Source organism: Plasmodium chabaudi (assembly GCF_900002335.3).
Source record: "Plasmodium chabaudi chabaudi strain AS genome assembly, chromosome: 9".
NCBI classification, from domain to species: domain Eukaryota; phylum Apicomplexa; class Aconoidasida; order Haemosporida; family Plasmodiidae; genus Plasmodium; species Plasmodium chabaudi.
The window spans coordinates 1,155,090-1,169,972 of NC_030109.2; the positions used below are offsets into that span (position 1 = coordinate 1,155,090).

The following is a 14,883-nucleotide window of genomic DNA, read 5'->3' on the forward strand; positions in this document are numbered from 1 at the left end:
TTCTCTCCAATTAGTTTTAAAATATGTTACCCGACTAAATCGTAAACAATCATCATTGTGAAGAATACTAAGGGTACTCTTAGTATAAATAATTTTAAACAGTTTTAAATGGTTTTAAATAATTTAAAATAATTTGAATTGTAATTTTCTCAAACAAATAATAATATTTTCCAAGTATTTTTGTTGTCTTGATATGTTGCATTTATTTAGTAAATGTTGCAATATTTTTTTTTTGTTGCATATATATATTTTTTACTTTACCCGTTATTTTTAAAATAAATGTGTATTTATTAACATATAAATTTTTATGATGAAAAGTTAATAAAATAAAACATGTTTATATTTATAAAATGAAAAGTATAATGGAGTAAAATGGAAAATAACTGAAACATATTTATACATAACGAAATAACGCAAATACAAAATTGTGAATATATACACATGAATATATGTGTATTTATTTTTTGTGTAAAAACTATTACAAAACATACATATATGTACAGTTATTAATTTGTTATTAACCATATACCTTATAAAAATATAAAAGCAATCAAAAATTCTAGGTTAAATTAAAAATATTATAAGTATATATATTATTTGTACACGTAACATTAATGGAGATGAAAATGCGTAGTGTGTATTTACAAAAATTGTAATTTTCACCATAAAAATGCAATATATATATGTTTGTACGTAATATTTCATTATAAATATCAGTTAGGACATATATATAATATCAATTTATGTCCAATTTCAAGAATATTTTTTATAAAATATGTAATAAACAGCGGCATGAGTCATGTAACAAAAATATTTTAACTTTGTTTTTTAGTAAAGGAGTAATTCTCCTAAAAAAGATGAGTGCATAGACATAAGACAATATATGAATATATTTTTGTTTGCTAATTTGTTTTCATTTTCGATGGTTATACATATATATACATAATAAACTTTAAAAATGTGGAAAAGTACGTTTTCTGAACCACCAGAAAAATACACACAAGATAAGGAGAGGCATAAATCTACATTTTTCTCTCTTTTTAACAAAAAAAAAAAGTCAAACAAATCAGGTTATAGTGCCTCTGAAAATAGTATCCATTTTTCTAAAAGTCATGAAAAATCAAAAGACAAAAAAAAGAAAAATGGGGATTCAAACAAAGATGCAAGTGATAGCGAAGTGACAAAAAATGAAGTCGAACATACGAACATACCTAATAACAATTATTTAAAAAATTATGATTCTAAGAATAAAAAAAGAGAAAGCTTTTTTCAAAAAATTAATATATTACGAAAGTTGCGAAATTATAAAATAAAAAAATCTGCTACTACATTTTATATGGATCATGAAGAAAGTTCGTCCTTAGGACTTGACTATGAACATATGGGAAAAAATGAATACGTAAAAAAAAAAAAAAATAGCATAAAAAGTGAATTTATTAATTTAAAAAACAAAGCGCAATCATTGAAGAATAGTATTTATTTTAATAGCAGTAAAAACAGCATTGAAAACGATTACTACAATCGAAACAACCAAGAATATATGGGGAAAAAAGTATATAATATTTTAAATTTGAGTAAAGACAACTCTAAACAGTTTAATAATCCATATTCTTCATCAGATAAAGCAAATTCCTTAATAGCAAATGCCAATATTATAAATAAAAAAGATAAACATGAAGAACAAGATTTTTCGAATATATCTAACATAAGTTATTTATCTGAAAAAAAAAATAATAACGACAATAATAATATTAGCCACAATAGTAGTAATAATAGTAATTTAGAAAGGCATAAAAATACCCGCTTTTTTGAACAAAAATTTGATGTAGATATGTGGAAAGAAAATAATAATTTAGTGAACGATAAAAACCAAGTAACACATTTTAGCGACCATTCTTTTAATATTAAAAGAGAGAATGAAGCTATACCTGAAAATTATTATAAAGATAAAGAAAAGGAAAACTATGGGAACAACAATAACTTACAGTCAAATCAAAAAGACAGCACAATTAGATCAAATCCTCAAAATGGGAAAATTAACAAGGTAATTTCTAATAATGGTTATAATGCCATGCATAATAAAGAAAAAAGTAATAATAACAATGTTAGAGATGCAGATATTAATGAATATATGAAGAATGAAAAGGGTAAACGAATTATAAATAAAGACAATGAAAACAAAATTTGTAACGCCATTAAAGAAAATGAAATAGAAAAGAAAGGACAGAATATTAAAGCAGAAACGAATTATACAAATAATTTATCCAAAGTAAACAATATATATACCTCTGAATTTATTCAAAATAGGACTGATAATACTATAAATAGTGATGATATGCAAAAAGAAATGATATTAAAGTTAATGTATAACAACAAAGGAATCTATTTTAATAAGGATAAATATATAGACAACTCCAATAATAGGGAAAATAATATTTATAAAAATTATACAGTAAATAATGAAAATATAAAATATATTCCTCGCAATAGATCTAATATAAATTTCAAAAATAAAGACATATTAAATATAACCAAAAATAACAAAAATGATAATAATAAAAATAATGGGTTTTCTAAAGAATATAAGCACGATATTATTAATGATGATGATGATCAAAATAATATAATTAATAAGTATATAATTAGCCCATTATATAATTTATTTTCCCAAACAAAAGATGAAGCAGAAAAAAAATTAAGTACATCGTATAATAAAATAAGTAGCTTACCATATCATCAAATATTTCAAAAATATACTAGTGAGATACAAAAAACATACAAAACAATGTATGACATATATGAAAACCCCAAAATGTACAGTATGGAATATTCGAAAAAATCTATTAGCAATACAAGAAACGGTGCAAATAATAACAACCATACCAATGAAAATAAAAATTCTAATGGTTATATGGATTGGAATAATAAATTCTATAGAAATACTTATGCTCATGCCAAACCAAGTGCTTATAAGAACATTGGTATGATTAGTGAGAGTAATGCAATTAATTCACATGAAGGTTTCAAAAAAAACGAAATGAAAATTCATAAAATATACAACAATGACGAACATAAATCAAGCATACTTAGTAGAAAAACTGTAGAGCCCGTGATTAAGATATATGATACAAATGGGTTAAATAAATTGGGCACCAATCACCTAAGGAATAATAATGAAATCATTAACAATCCTTCTGTATGTAGCTATAATAATGCAAATCATATTTTGCAAAAAAAATTGTTTAACATTAACGAGTTACATAGCAATATGGGTATGATAAATAATAAGAGAGAAGACCTTAAGTATGAACAAAATAAAAATATAAATTTTCTAACAAAAGGTAATAATTTTTATGAAAATAATTTAAGAAATAATAACAATTATAACACAATAAATGCCAACATTGTTACTAATATTTATCTACCGGATAGTTCAAAAAAAAATAATAGTATTAGTAATAGTTGCGATTTATTTAATAATAAAAATGAAATGTCTAATAATTCTAATAAATATTATGCATGTAAAAATGTTTCTTATAATAATGCATTAAACAAATCAAATACATTACATGGTTATCATTTGTGTAACACAAAAATGAATACTAATAGTTATAAAAATATGAATATTCATAATAATGAAAATTATTATAATCATGATATGTGGGCAATAAGATGTAAAGATAATAGTAAACAAAAATATGCTCCTTTAAATATGAATAAAATAGATTTATCTAAGTCAATAGGATATTATCCAATTCTTCAAAAATCAAAGACAAATATAAATAGTTCTATAAATAATACTAATATAATAAATAATTTGAGTACAAGCTTAAATGAATATAATAGGCATGTAATATATCCTAATGGCAATATATATAATAATAATATTGCTATACATAGTAAATATACAAATTGTTTTGAACCCATAAATAATGAGGACATTTATAGAAAAAATTATTTACAAAAAAAAAGTCAATCGTTAAATCATAGATTATTAGACTGTTATGGATTTAAAAATGATAAAACTTGTGACAATAATTTTTTTATTAATAAAAAAAATAATGATTTAAAAAATGTTTTAGGCATACCAAATTTATCAAAAACAAATAGTGCAATAGAGAAAAATATTAGATTGCCTACTGAAAATATGAATATAAGAAAAATACATTATACTAATTTACAGTCTGAACCAATTCATCATAACACTAGGAATGCTAATTTGTGTAATAGCTATGATCATCATTTGGCTAGTTCACATAACAACTACCTAAGCGCTGGATATATAAAAAACATACAAAATACATGCAATAATAGTATGCTTAATGGTAATTTATTTGTTAGTGGAAATAATAGACCAACCAATAGCTATACAAATAACATGCTTATAAATGGTTGTAATAATTTACAAAATAAAACCCATAAATATATAAGGGCAAAAAGTTTAAATGCATTAAGAGATCCAATTTTACATTCTAAAAGTTTAAAGGTTTGTGAAGATTGTTGCATAAAAAACAAAAATGAAAATATAATTAATCATGGTTATGATATGAGAGATATTTACAAAAGATGTTCTTATATAGGAAATGAAAAATGTGAAATTCGTAACGGCATAAATAATAATAATGCAAACCCAGCATTAATAAAAAGCGTTGTTGATGAGACAAATGAAAAGACAAATAATATTTTCTTAAATGATATAAATACTCAAATAGTGCATAAAAAAAATGATGATAATGAAAATGATAGTGATAATTGTACTTCAGTTACTATTAAGCATTATATTGTAAATAATGCTGACAATAATAAAGTTGATAATCATGTTTTAAATTCATACAATATTTGTGAACAAGAAGAATCATTATGGATGCCAAATCAATATAAAATAGAAAAAGCAATACTTAAAGAGTCACCAGAAAATTATATACACAAAGAAGAATTTCAAAATGAATTCATTAAATGTCAAAACAATTTTATAGACAATGGAATCACCCAATGTGATGAAGATATGCTTTTGGAGGTAATTGAAAAAAAGGAAAATACAAACTGCAATATTAATGATGATGAAAAAAAAAAATCCAATGATAAAGTAGATCAAAATAACAAAGAGATGATAGATATTTGCATAAGTAGTTCATTAGAAAACGGTTATAAAAATAATAATAGTAAATATAGGATTGAAAAGGAATCAAACTATTTGAAAGATGTTACACATGACGATTTCGAGAATACTACAATGACTAATATTACTATTGCTAATGGTAATACTATCAGTTCTAACACTTTCGAAAATAATGCATCGACTTGTGAAATGATCAGCAATTATAATTTGCTTAGGGAATATCGTAATATTGAAATTAACAATGATGCAAAAGAAGAGAAAGAAAAATATGATCATAAAAAAAACATTACAAAATCGACTAATAATAGTAGTAAAATTGAAAAAAATAATAAATTGTGTAAATTAAAAAAGGCAAGTATAACAAAAAAAAATTGGAAAAATAAGGAAATTGAAGAAATGAGCGAAAATGAGATATACAGATTACCAATTTATTTAGCTGCAAATATGTGTAATACTGTTTTCAGTGAAATAGATGAAAATGACTATGAATCCAATTTTATCAAGAATAAAAATATAATAAACAAGCAAAAAAAGTTTATTAATTTTAATTACAATTATTTAGGCGATACAATTAATTTAGAAAATGATAGTGTAATAAATTCTAGTGACTCAACACCAAGTTTAAAAAAAAATCATGAAAATGAAAAGAGTAAAAGAAATGGAAATAAGGAAGCAAACACTCGAAAAAAATATACTAGTATATCTACTATGAAAGGTGTTAATATATCTAAAGGAAGTTTTTCAAATAAAAATATTAAAAAGGAGCTGTCTAGTTTGGGAAAAAGTAAAATAAGTTCGAAGAAACTTGTTAAGAGAGTAACAAAAAAAGGTACAGTGTTGAATAAAAATGTGATGGCTACAAATAGAAAAGGCGATAAGAATAAAGTGAGTATGGGTGAAGAAAAATGCAATGATGATAAAAAATTAAAAAAAAAAAAAATAATGCTAGCCAAAAATGAGAAAGTAAAAACCGAGGGAGCTACCAAAAAAAAAAAAATTATTATAAAAAAAAAAAAATACACACACATAATAAATAAAAGCGAAGACCCATATTTAATTGGAGAGAGCAATCATTCGATAACTTACAACATTGATGAAAATGAGACAAATATAAATTCCGATATAGAATTGGATGATTATAATATTAATAATGAAATAGAAATAAATGACGACAGTATAAGCGACACAATAGATGAAAAAAATATTAGTAACAAAGAAAAAATAAATATATCAATAAATTCAGAAGACGAGCATTTTATAAATAAGCTTGAATTATGTAACGTACCAGAAGTTGATAATTTTTATAAAATGTTTAAAACAATGAATAATATGTTAAGGAATATAAATAATAGTAATTTTTTAAACAATATAGATTTAGATGATTTAATTAATATTGAGAAAGATTTTATTAATAATAATATATATATTAATAAATATTTAATAACAACAAATATTGAAAATGACCAATTGAAAGATGAAAAAAATAAAAACGACAGCATAATGTATGATAACAATTTTAGTATTGTTTATTTAGACAACGATATGATATATTTAAAAAAAAAAAAATTAAAAAATATACTTGATATATTATTACAAAATAGGTATTCATTTTATGAAATTAAAATAACAATTTTGTTATTAAAATTATTTATTTCTATTGATAATAGTAATATACATACAAGTATATATCCTCTTACATTAATAAACTCCTTAATACACAAATTAAACTTAAAAGTGTATGATCAAAATGAATCAATTGAAGATATTCAAAATCATATATTTAATAAAATTGAAAATTTTAATGCATATAAAAATAGTCTAGAACAATCAACATTTAATTATTTATTTATATGTGATGGAGAAAATTATTTATGTATAAATGATAACTCATTATGTGGAGAAACGTACCAAACAAGAGTTAATATAAACAACGAATTGGGATATTATCATTATATTAATTTGAACAGATTAACATATTATGTGCAAGGAAAAAATTAAAAAATATATTAATGAGAAACGAGTGGTTATATATATAAACACATATATAATATTGTATAACCAAATAATGAATGTGAAATATTTATTTTTAAGCAACAAAAAAAATATATATACATAAATAATAAAGTGTTGAAACAATATAAATTGCGTTATGAAGTTAAGAATAAAATTAATTAATAAATAGGTTTAAGTAATGAAGATGGATCAAGAATTATATCCATGAGAGATAATAAAACAATGTGTGTAATAACGGGATATATATAATTGCTAATGTTTTTTGTTTCTTGAAAATATCTTTTTTTTATTTGTCATAGTATTATGTTTTCCTGCTTCTAAACACACCTTTTTTCATTCCCCACGAGTTGTGTTCACCCTTTTTAACTCTTTGCATACCATATGTTTTATTTAAATTATATTTTAACATTAAACCGAACTTTGTATCTAAATAGTTAGTCTGTAAAAAAATAAAAAAAAATATATACCGCATTATATAAATCATCAATGCAATATAAAGGGATAGACATTAAATATATGAATTATAAAAAATGTATGTATAACCTTGTCTAGTTTTCCCTCAATTTTGTTAAATCCTTCCTTGATTTGGTCTATGCTAGCTTCCTGTATCGAAATATATGCACATTAATATTATTGCTTGAATATATAGTTATATAATTTAATTTTGAATTTTCATTAAATGGTTTTTTATAGGTTTTTTTTTCATTACCAATATTTTAAAATCTTGATAATTTAAAAACATTAATGGCCGTTTGGCAAAATCACAAACGCATAAAACTGTTTCTGATGGTATTTTTTCATTATTCGAATTTATCTAATTAGAGGAAAAAAATAAAAATAATTATAAGGAATTTGGATTAATGAATAATCAAAATGAATCTTAAGTGAAGGAATGATTACCAATGGTTTTACAGTATTTGAAATTTCATTATCAAAGCGGGTATCTCTTTTATAGGCATTAAAAATAAAAAATTGTTTTCCGTACGGTTCAATCTGTTATTAATAAAGCGATAAAAAAGGATTAGATTTACAATTTAACTTATTTTCTAAATGTTGTGAACAATGGGGCGAGTGTAGTTGCAATCACACAACATATGACTTAATAATGGGTAAAAAAAAAGTAAATATATCAATTATATTTGTATTTTACCGGGTGTATAGTTGAACAATCTTGAGGTGGCCAATTGAATCTCTTAAGTCGATTATAAACTAATTCTACAAAGTAAATAAGCACAAATATGTGTTTATGCGAAGTTTATGTTATAACTATTTTATATAGGGATAATAATATCTATTATATGCTTCATTTTTTGCCATATTTCTTATTATTATATAATTTTTTTGTTACTTTTGTGGGCATTCAAGCGAAATGCATTGTGCCTAACTCCCGTTGTACTTTTAAGCGATGCCATTCTTTATATATACTATAAGTTAATTTCATATGTACATATATAATTTTTAGTGTTAACTATATAACTAAAAGAAATGTATTACATTTTTATTCCATCATGGAAAGATACAAAGCATATGTGTGTTTTTTATAGTTAAAATAAACACATCGTATGAAAACATAACAGCATTGAACAAATTAATGTTGAAGCTGTTTTTCTTATAATAAAAAGTTTTATTAAAACATATATAAATTAATAAAAAGAAACGAAAATGAATTCTTAACTTCTTTCAACATTAAAATGTATTTCATTTATAGTATGTGATAACTGGAAGCATAAGATTTGAATAATAAACAAGTAAAATGCATATGTGCAAAATAACAATAAAATAATATTATTTAAAATATATATATATTGATACTTATATTCTTGGCAGGTTAAAAAAAACCGTTGCTATTTTTTCTAAATCTTCAGTAACATAAAGCGAGAAAATTTGCACATATGTTTCTATTGAAACATGATTAAACATATATATTTTTGATAACTATATATGCATGCATACAATCAATCATTGAAAAGTTTCCATATTATTATTTTACATATTCTGTAAATGAATAACATAAATATTTTGTACATACGAATTTTTTTTAATTCAAAATTGTTTTCTTTTTTTTAACACCCCGTCCTTATTTTCTTAGGAATTATTTTACTACATATATTAACAAAATACATTTTTAAAGAAATTCTTTTATCATTATTATTTGTGAATAAAAATTATATAATATATTTATCCTTTTTTAATTTCATCACCAAATATATATTGTAAATTTTTATGCCTATTAATCCATATTTTTAATGGATATTTTATTTATATCTGTTAAACACTTCATCTTTTTTATGTTTATCCAGTAGTAAGTACATATTGATATATATTATGCATATAAGTATGTAAAAGTTGTTTGATATATTAATTTGTAAATAGAAAAAAGGATTTGGAATATTGTTTAAATGCCTATCTGCGCATACCCATATAATATATATATGTTTATATATATGATTGCGCCATTTTGATGGCATTTTAAAGGCAAAATATACAAATACTGTAACTCAATTTAATGTTAAACTCCTTATATTCATCGCTTCAATGCTTTAACCGTTTTATTTGATTTCCTTTTAAGTTATTAATTTTGTATGGAAATATAATGTATACCCCCATATATATAAGATAAATATATATAATTAACTTTATATTTAGACACACTTTTGAGAGTATATGGAAATATACGATTGCAATTTTCTTAACTGTGTTAGCTTTATTTTAATGCACATTGGTTACTACATTTTTACGTATCTTATTATTTAAATATTATGTCTATTATATATTTTTGATTTTGCATATTATACCTTGATTAATTCTACACAATTAGCGTTATTTGTTCAGATAAAAAAGATTCATACATACAATCACATAGTAAAATGGAGTAAGTTATATTATAAGTGGAAAAATGAATAGAAATAAAAAAAAATGTATGAAAGGTTCCTAAAGAAGATAAGTTTTGTTTGCACTAATGTATTACCAAAAATTGTGACTGAAGAGAAGAAAGAAAAAAAAGGAAACAGTTTTAAAAATTCGAAAAAATGTAGAAAAAAAAATATAGATAACTGCAGATTATTATTAAGGATTGAAGATAAGCCTAATAATAATAAGAGAAAGAAAAGAGAGAAAAATAAATTACCATGTTATTATAAAAAAGATGATCGTTCATTTTTATATATGATTAAAAAAAAAAAAAAAAAAAGAGCTATCCATTTGTTTAATGACATTGTTAAAACATATAAAGATACAAAATTTTTAAGTGATTTTTCATTAAATTTTTTATACGAATTTGTTAAAGATGAAGAGTGTCTAAATTATTTAAAAAGCAAAGAGGTGTGCACATTACTATTAATTTTGAGTCAGGAATTTTTAGGAAATAATAACAATACCAATTTAAATAACGATAGTAGCAAGGAAAGCAATGAAGATAACAGTGACAACATTCTATTTTCGAATGAGAGAAATAATAAGATTTTAAAACTAAGTTGCTATTTATTAAAACATTTATCATTGGATAAATTAGAAAATGAATTATTAGATGATACATTTATGCTAATATTTTTAATGAAATTAAATTATATTTTCAATAAAAAAAAACACGTCAAGTATAAAGATTTAAAGGATAATTACAGTTTTTATTTTTACACATTCTTGTTTTATTATTATTTATATGTGTTTAACAATATCAAAACAGTGACGTTATTTCCAAATAAAAGAATATTTAAATGCGAATTTAAAACTATAAATGAATTAGAAAGTGTATATAAAAAATATGAACATACAAAAAATAGTTTTTATAATATAAATAGATATGGGTCTTATGAATGTAATAGTTATGATATTTCAAATTTAAAAACAAAAAATGATTATATTAACACACAAAAATATGAAGATTTTTTAAAATATAACTATATAATAAATTTTAATAGTTTAAAAAATAAATTTAATATTTTCTTCAAATTTAATGATGTATCAAATATACATTTTGTAACAAAATTAGACAAGTTTCATGTTCTACAAATTAATTATTATTATTGTATAACAAAAAAACGGTCTGATATAATTGCAAAATCAGTGAATAAAAATTTTCCTGTATATTTCAATTTGTTGCTTAAGTTGAATGATAGCATAAGTAACAGACGATGGAATAATATTAATGATAGTGTAAACAATAGCAGCAATATTGCTTCTATCAATCATGCTACTAATGAAAAAACAGGATGGAAGGGGAAAAAATCGAATGGCACGCTTAGTAATGAAAAAGATAGCGAAAAGAATAGACATAATGATGATAATAAATCCACGAATAATTTATTACTAAAAAATTTAAATAATAAAGGAAAACGAAATAAAAATAAAATACTATTAACAGAGCTTCTATACCAATCTTTAGATTATTTCACTCTAAATGAAGATATACAAAATAAAAAAGAGAATAATAATATGATTGATAATTGCTTAAGGAAAATTATTAAGCATATAGAGAAAAAACATAAACTGGAATATATAAGTAATCCAAAAGAGTTAGAAAGCACTGAAAATAATAGTAATAATAAGGATGATAAAGATAACAATAATAATGATAACAAAAAGGGAAAAAATGAAAAAAATGATGATAAAATATTACTTGGTGTAATTAATCGTGATTATAATGCAAAAAATAAAGACAATTTATTAAACAGAGAAATTATTTTAAAAAGAATTGATGAGTTGTTAAGAATAACAAAAAAGTCATCGATATTTGTAAATACTGGTCTTCATATAATTTTTCGAAACATGTGTATAAACAATTTAAATTCCCTGAACTTAGATTTGTTATTTCTCATTAATTTATATTCAAATAATAATTTTAAAAATAAATTTTTTCATTATAATCAAAATAATAAACCCACACATTTATCTAATAAAAATTCAGAGGAAAATGATAATAATAGTAAGACATTGGGGAATGAAAAAACGAAAGGATTGATTGAAGGTAATGAAACAGAAAAGAAAAATAAACCATCGTTAAATGAGGGTACAAACAACGCAGCTTCTGTTAATGCTCCACCATTAGGTTTACCATTATTAGGAAATACGATCAATAATAATGACGATAATAATAATGTGGAAACTAGGATAAATATACAAGAGCCTAAAAATAAAAATATTAATAGTGATATACATAAAGAATTAACTTATATAATTAAAATTTTTGCTAATTGCTTATCAGAAGATAAATTAACTTTTAATTCGCTTTCTCTTTTATATTTTATGTATAAAAATGTATTACTAAATATAATGGCAATCTCATTTAATTTTCTATACAGTCTTAGTTCAGAATTTTTTTTTTTCAATGATACAATAAATTTAATTTCACAATATAATTTAAAAAAAGGGCAATTACCATCCACTTTATATTATGATAGTATAAGAGCTTTTACAAATATCAAATCTCATTATAAATATTTTTTAAGTATGACAAAAAGAAAAGAAAAGGAAATTCCAAAAGAAAATACCCATGAGAAAAAAATCAATGAGCCTCTCTTATTTAGCAGTTTATACAAAGATATAGACAAATTTAATGAGCAAAAAATTGCGCATGATAAAAAATGTAATAAAGAAAATGACCAATTAAAAAATAATAACAAAAAAATATATCGTACACATTTTGAGTTATTTTTAGAACAAGTTGACAACTTTTTAAAAGATCAAAATATATGGGAAGAAATAAATAATAAAAACTCATTTGGTCATTCGTATTTTCAAATAACAAGAAGGAATAAAAAAAAAAAATTGTTGGATGAAAGCATGTATATGATCGGTAAATTTAATTATAATTTTTATGACATAAACGATAGATTGATTCCTATATATTTATATGCTAAAAAAAATCTTATAAAAAAAAATAAGCATTTTCGTAATGACTGGGAAAAAAGAAAACATAATTATCAATGGAAGGAAAAAAACATAGAAGATGCACAGAATATCATAGAATTGGATAAAGAGAAAGAAAATGAAATTAACAACCAATACCAAACAAAGAAAGGAAAGAAAAAAAAAAGCATAAACGTTATATTTGTACACGGGCTACGAGGACATGCTCTTCGTACTTGGAGATGTTCGAATATATACAAAGGATTCTCAGATTACAATTTTTATTACAAGAAAAAAACTTTTAAAAATTGTAAGACGAAAAAAGAAAAGAAAAATAAAAGGAATGAATGTCAGGATGATGATAAAAAGGCTAATGACTTATCAAACAATTATTCTTACAATGCAACAGAAGAAAAAACAAACAATGAGAATGATAATTCGAGTAAAAACAACATAAATAGTAATATATCAACTGACATAGTGGATATAAATTCAGGAAAAGAAAACAATAATGGAGATGATAAACTTATGCAATTTTTAAATAATGCAAACAGTTTAAAAGAAGAAAAAAATGTAATTATATTTGATGACATAAAAAAAGAAATAAGAAAATATATAAAAATAAAAAATAATTTTAAATTGATAATTAATGATGATATTATTAAAGCATTAATGCTAAATTATAAGCCTAACCAAAATATTATTCCTATGTTTGTAAAAAATACAAGTATAGACAACAAAAAATTTAAACAATTATTTTTAAATAATAATAAATTGAAAAGTGAGTTAGAGCTATACAATGGCTCTGTCTCATATTTAGCATGGCCTTTTTATATACTCCATTTAAATAGAAAAAAATTGAATGTGTTCATATTTAATTATTTTTCCCCATTATATCCAATTGGAACATATTATGCTCAAACTGGTTTTAAAAAAGATAAATGGAGCAAAAATGTAGCGAATAAAAATGGAAATGATTTATTATCTGATGGAAAGAAAGATGAAAATGTGGAAAATAGTGAAAATGAAATAACCGAAACGAACGTAAATGAGAACAGCATATATTCTCATTTAAATCCACTGAATATTTTTTTTAAAAAAAATGAAAACACGAAAGAAAAAGACTTTAAGGAAGAAGAAAAATATTTCTATACTGATAGAATGTCCTTAGATGAGTTATCAGACTTTTTATTAATTAAATTGAAAAAATTAAATATTGGGAAAAATAACGATATTGTATTTGTAGGACATTCTATGGGTGGTTTATTAACTCAGTATGTGTTATTAAAGGATGATAATATTTTAAATAAAACAAAAAATGTTTTTTTTTACGCTTCACCACATTTTGGGTCTCCATTATCTTCAACATCATTTCTTTTAAAAAACTTTCTATGCCCATATGTTATTCAACTAAATTCTTACAATTCAACACTAACTAATTTACAACAAAATTTCAATCAGCGAATTAAGAACACAGATATAAAAGTTTACTCTTTTTCTGAATCTGAGAAAACACCACTCCCGTTTTTTGGTAAGGAGATACACATATATCATTTCTTTTCCCTTTTACTGCATTTTACCACTATTTTATTTATTCTATTATTTCCATTTCATATATTTATAGGTCTTTACACGATGATAGTGCCTTCTGTATTTTCCTACCTATACTATTCGAAAATATTTTTGATTATTAAAAGCTGCGACCATTTGGAAATTAGCAAAATAAATAGCGAATCGGATGTAAAATATTATTATTTAAATAATGTTTTGAGGGGAATGCTAAAAGAAAGGCACCACCAAAAGGTAGTTAATCCAAAATAAAAACATTTGTGCATATATATACAATAAAATGCATGAAAACAGAAGTAGTAACTATGCTATAATAATAGTATTCCTTCTTAACACTG

The 14,883-nt window shown here is 22.6% G+C and overlaps 3 protein-coding genes across 3 annotated transcripts; 2 read left to right on the plus strand and 1 right to left on the minus strand.

Moving 5' to 3' along the window:
* Positions 1-958: 958 nt before the first annotated feature.
* PCHAS_0931900 (conserved Plasmodium protein, unknown function) lies at positions 959-7,117 on the plus strand (the record flags this gene model as incomplete). The annotated part of the gene is made up of 1 exon (XM_739378.2): positions 959-7,117. The coding sequence occupies one exon, from the start codon at positions 959-961 to the stop codon at positions 7,115-7,117; it is 6,159 nt and encodes a 2,052-aa protein (XP_744471.2).
* A 316-nt stretch (positions 7,118-7,433) lies between these two features.
* PCHAS_0932000 (conserved protein, unknown function) lies at positions 7,434-8,544 on the minus strand (the record flags this gene model as incomplete). Its single annotated transcript, XM_016798192.1, has 6 exons — positions 7,434-7,571; positions 7,676-7,735; positions 7,842-7,946; positions 8,033-8,125; positions 8,283-8,347; positions 8,481-8,544. The coding sequence occupies 6 exons, from the start codon at positions 8,542-8,544 to the stop codon at positions 7,434-7,436; spliced, it is 525 nt and encodes a 174-aa protein (XP_016655432.1).
* A 1,504-nt stretch (positions 8,545-10,048) lies between these two features.
* PCHAS_0932100 (alpha/beta hydrolase, putative) lies at positions 10,049-14,797 on the plus strand (the record flags this gene model as incomplete). The annotated part of the gene is made up of 2 exons (XM_016798193.1): positions 10,049-14,507; positions 14,601-14,797. The coding sequence occupies 2 exons, from the start codon at positions 10,049-10,051 to the stop codon at positions 14,795-14,797; spliced, it is 4,656 nt and encodes a 1,551-aa protein (XP_016655433.1).
* Between the last annotated feature and the right edge of the window lie 86 nt (positions 14,798-14,883).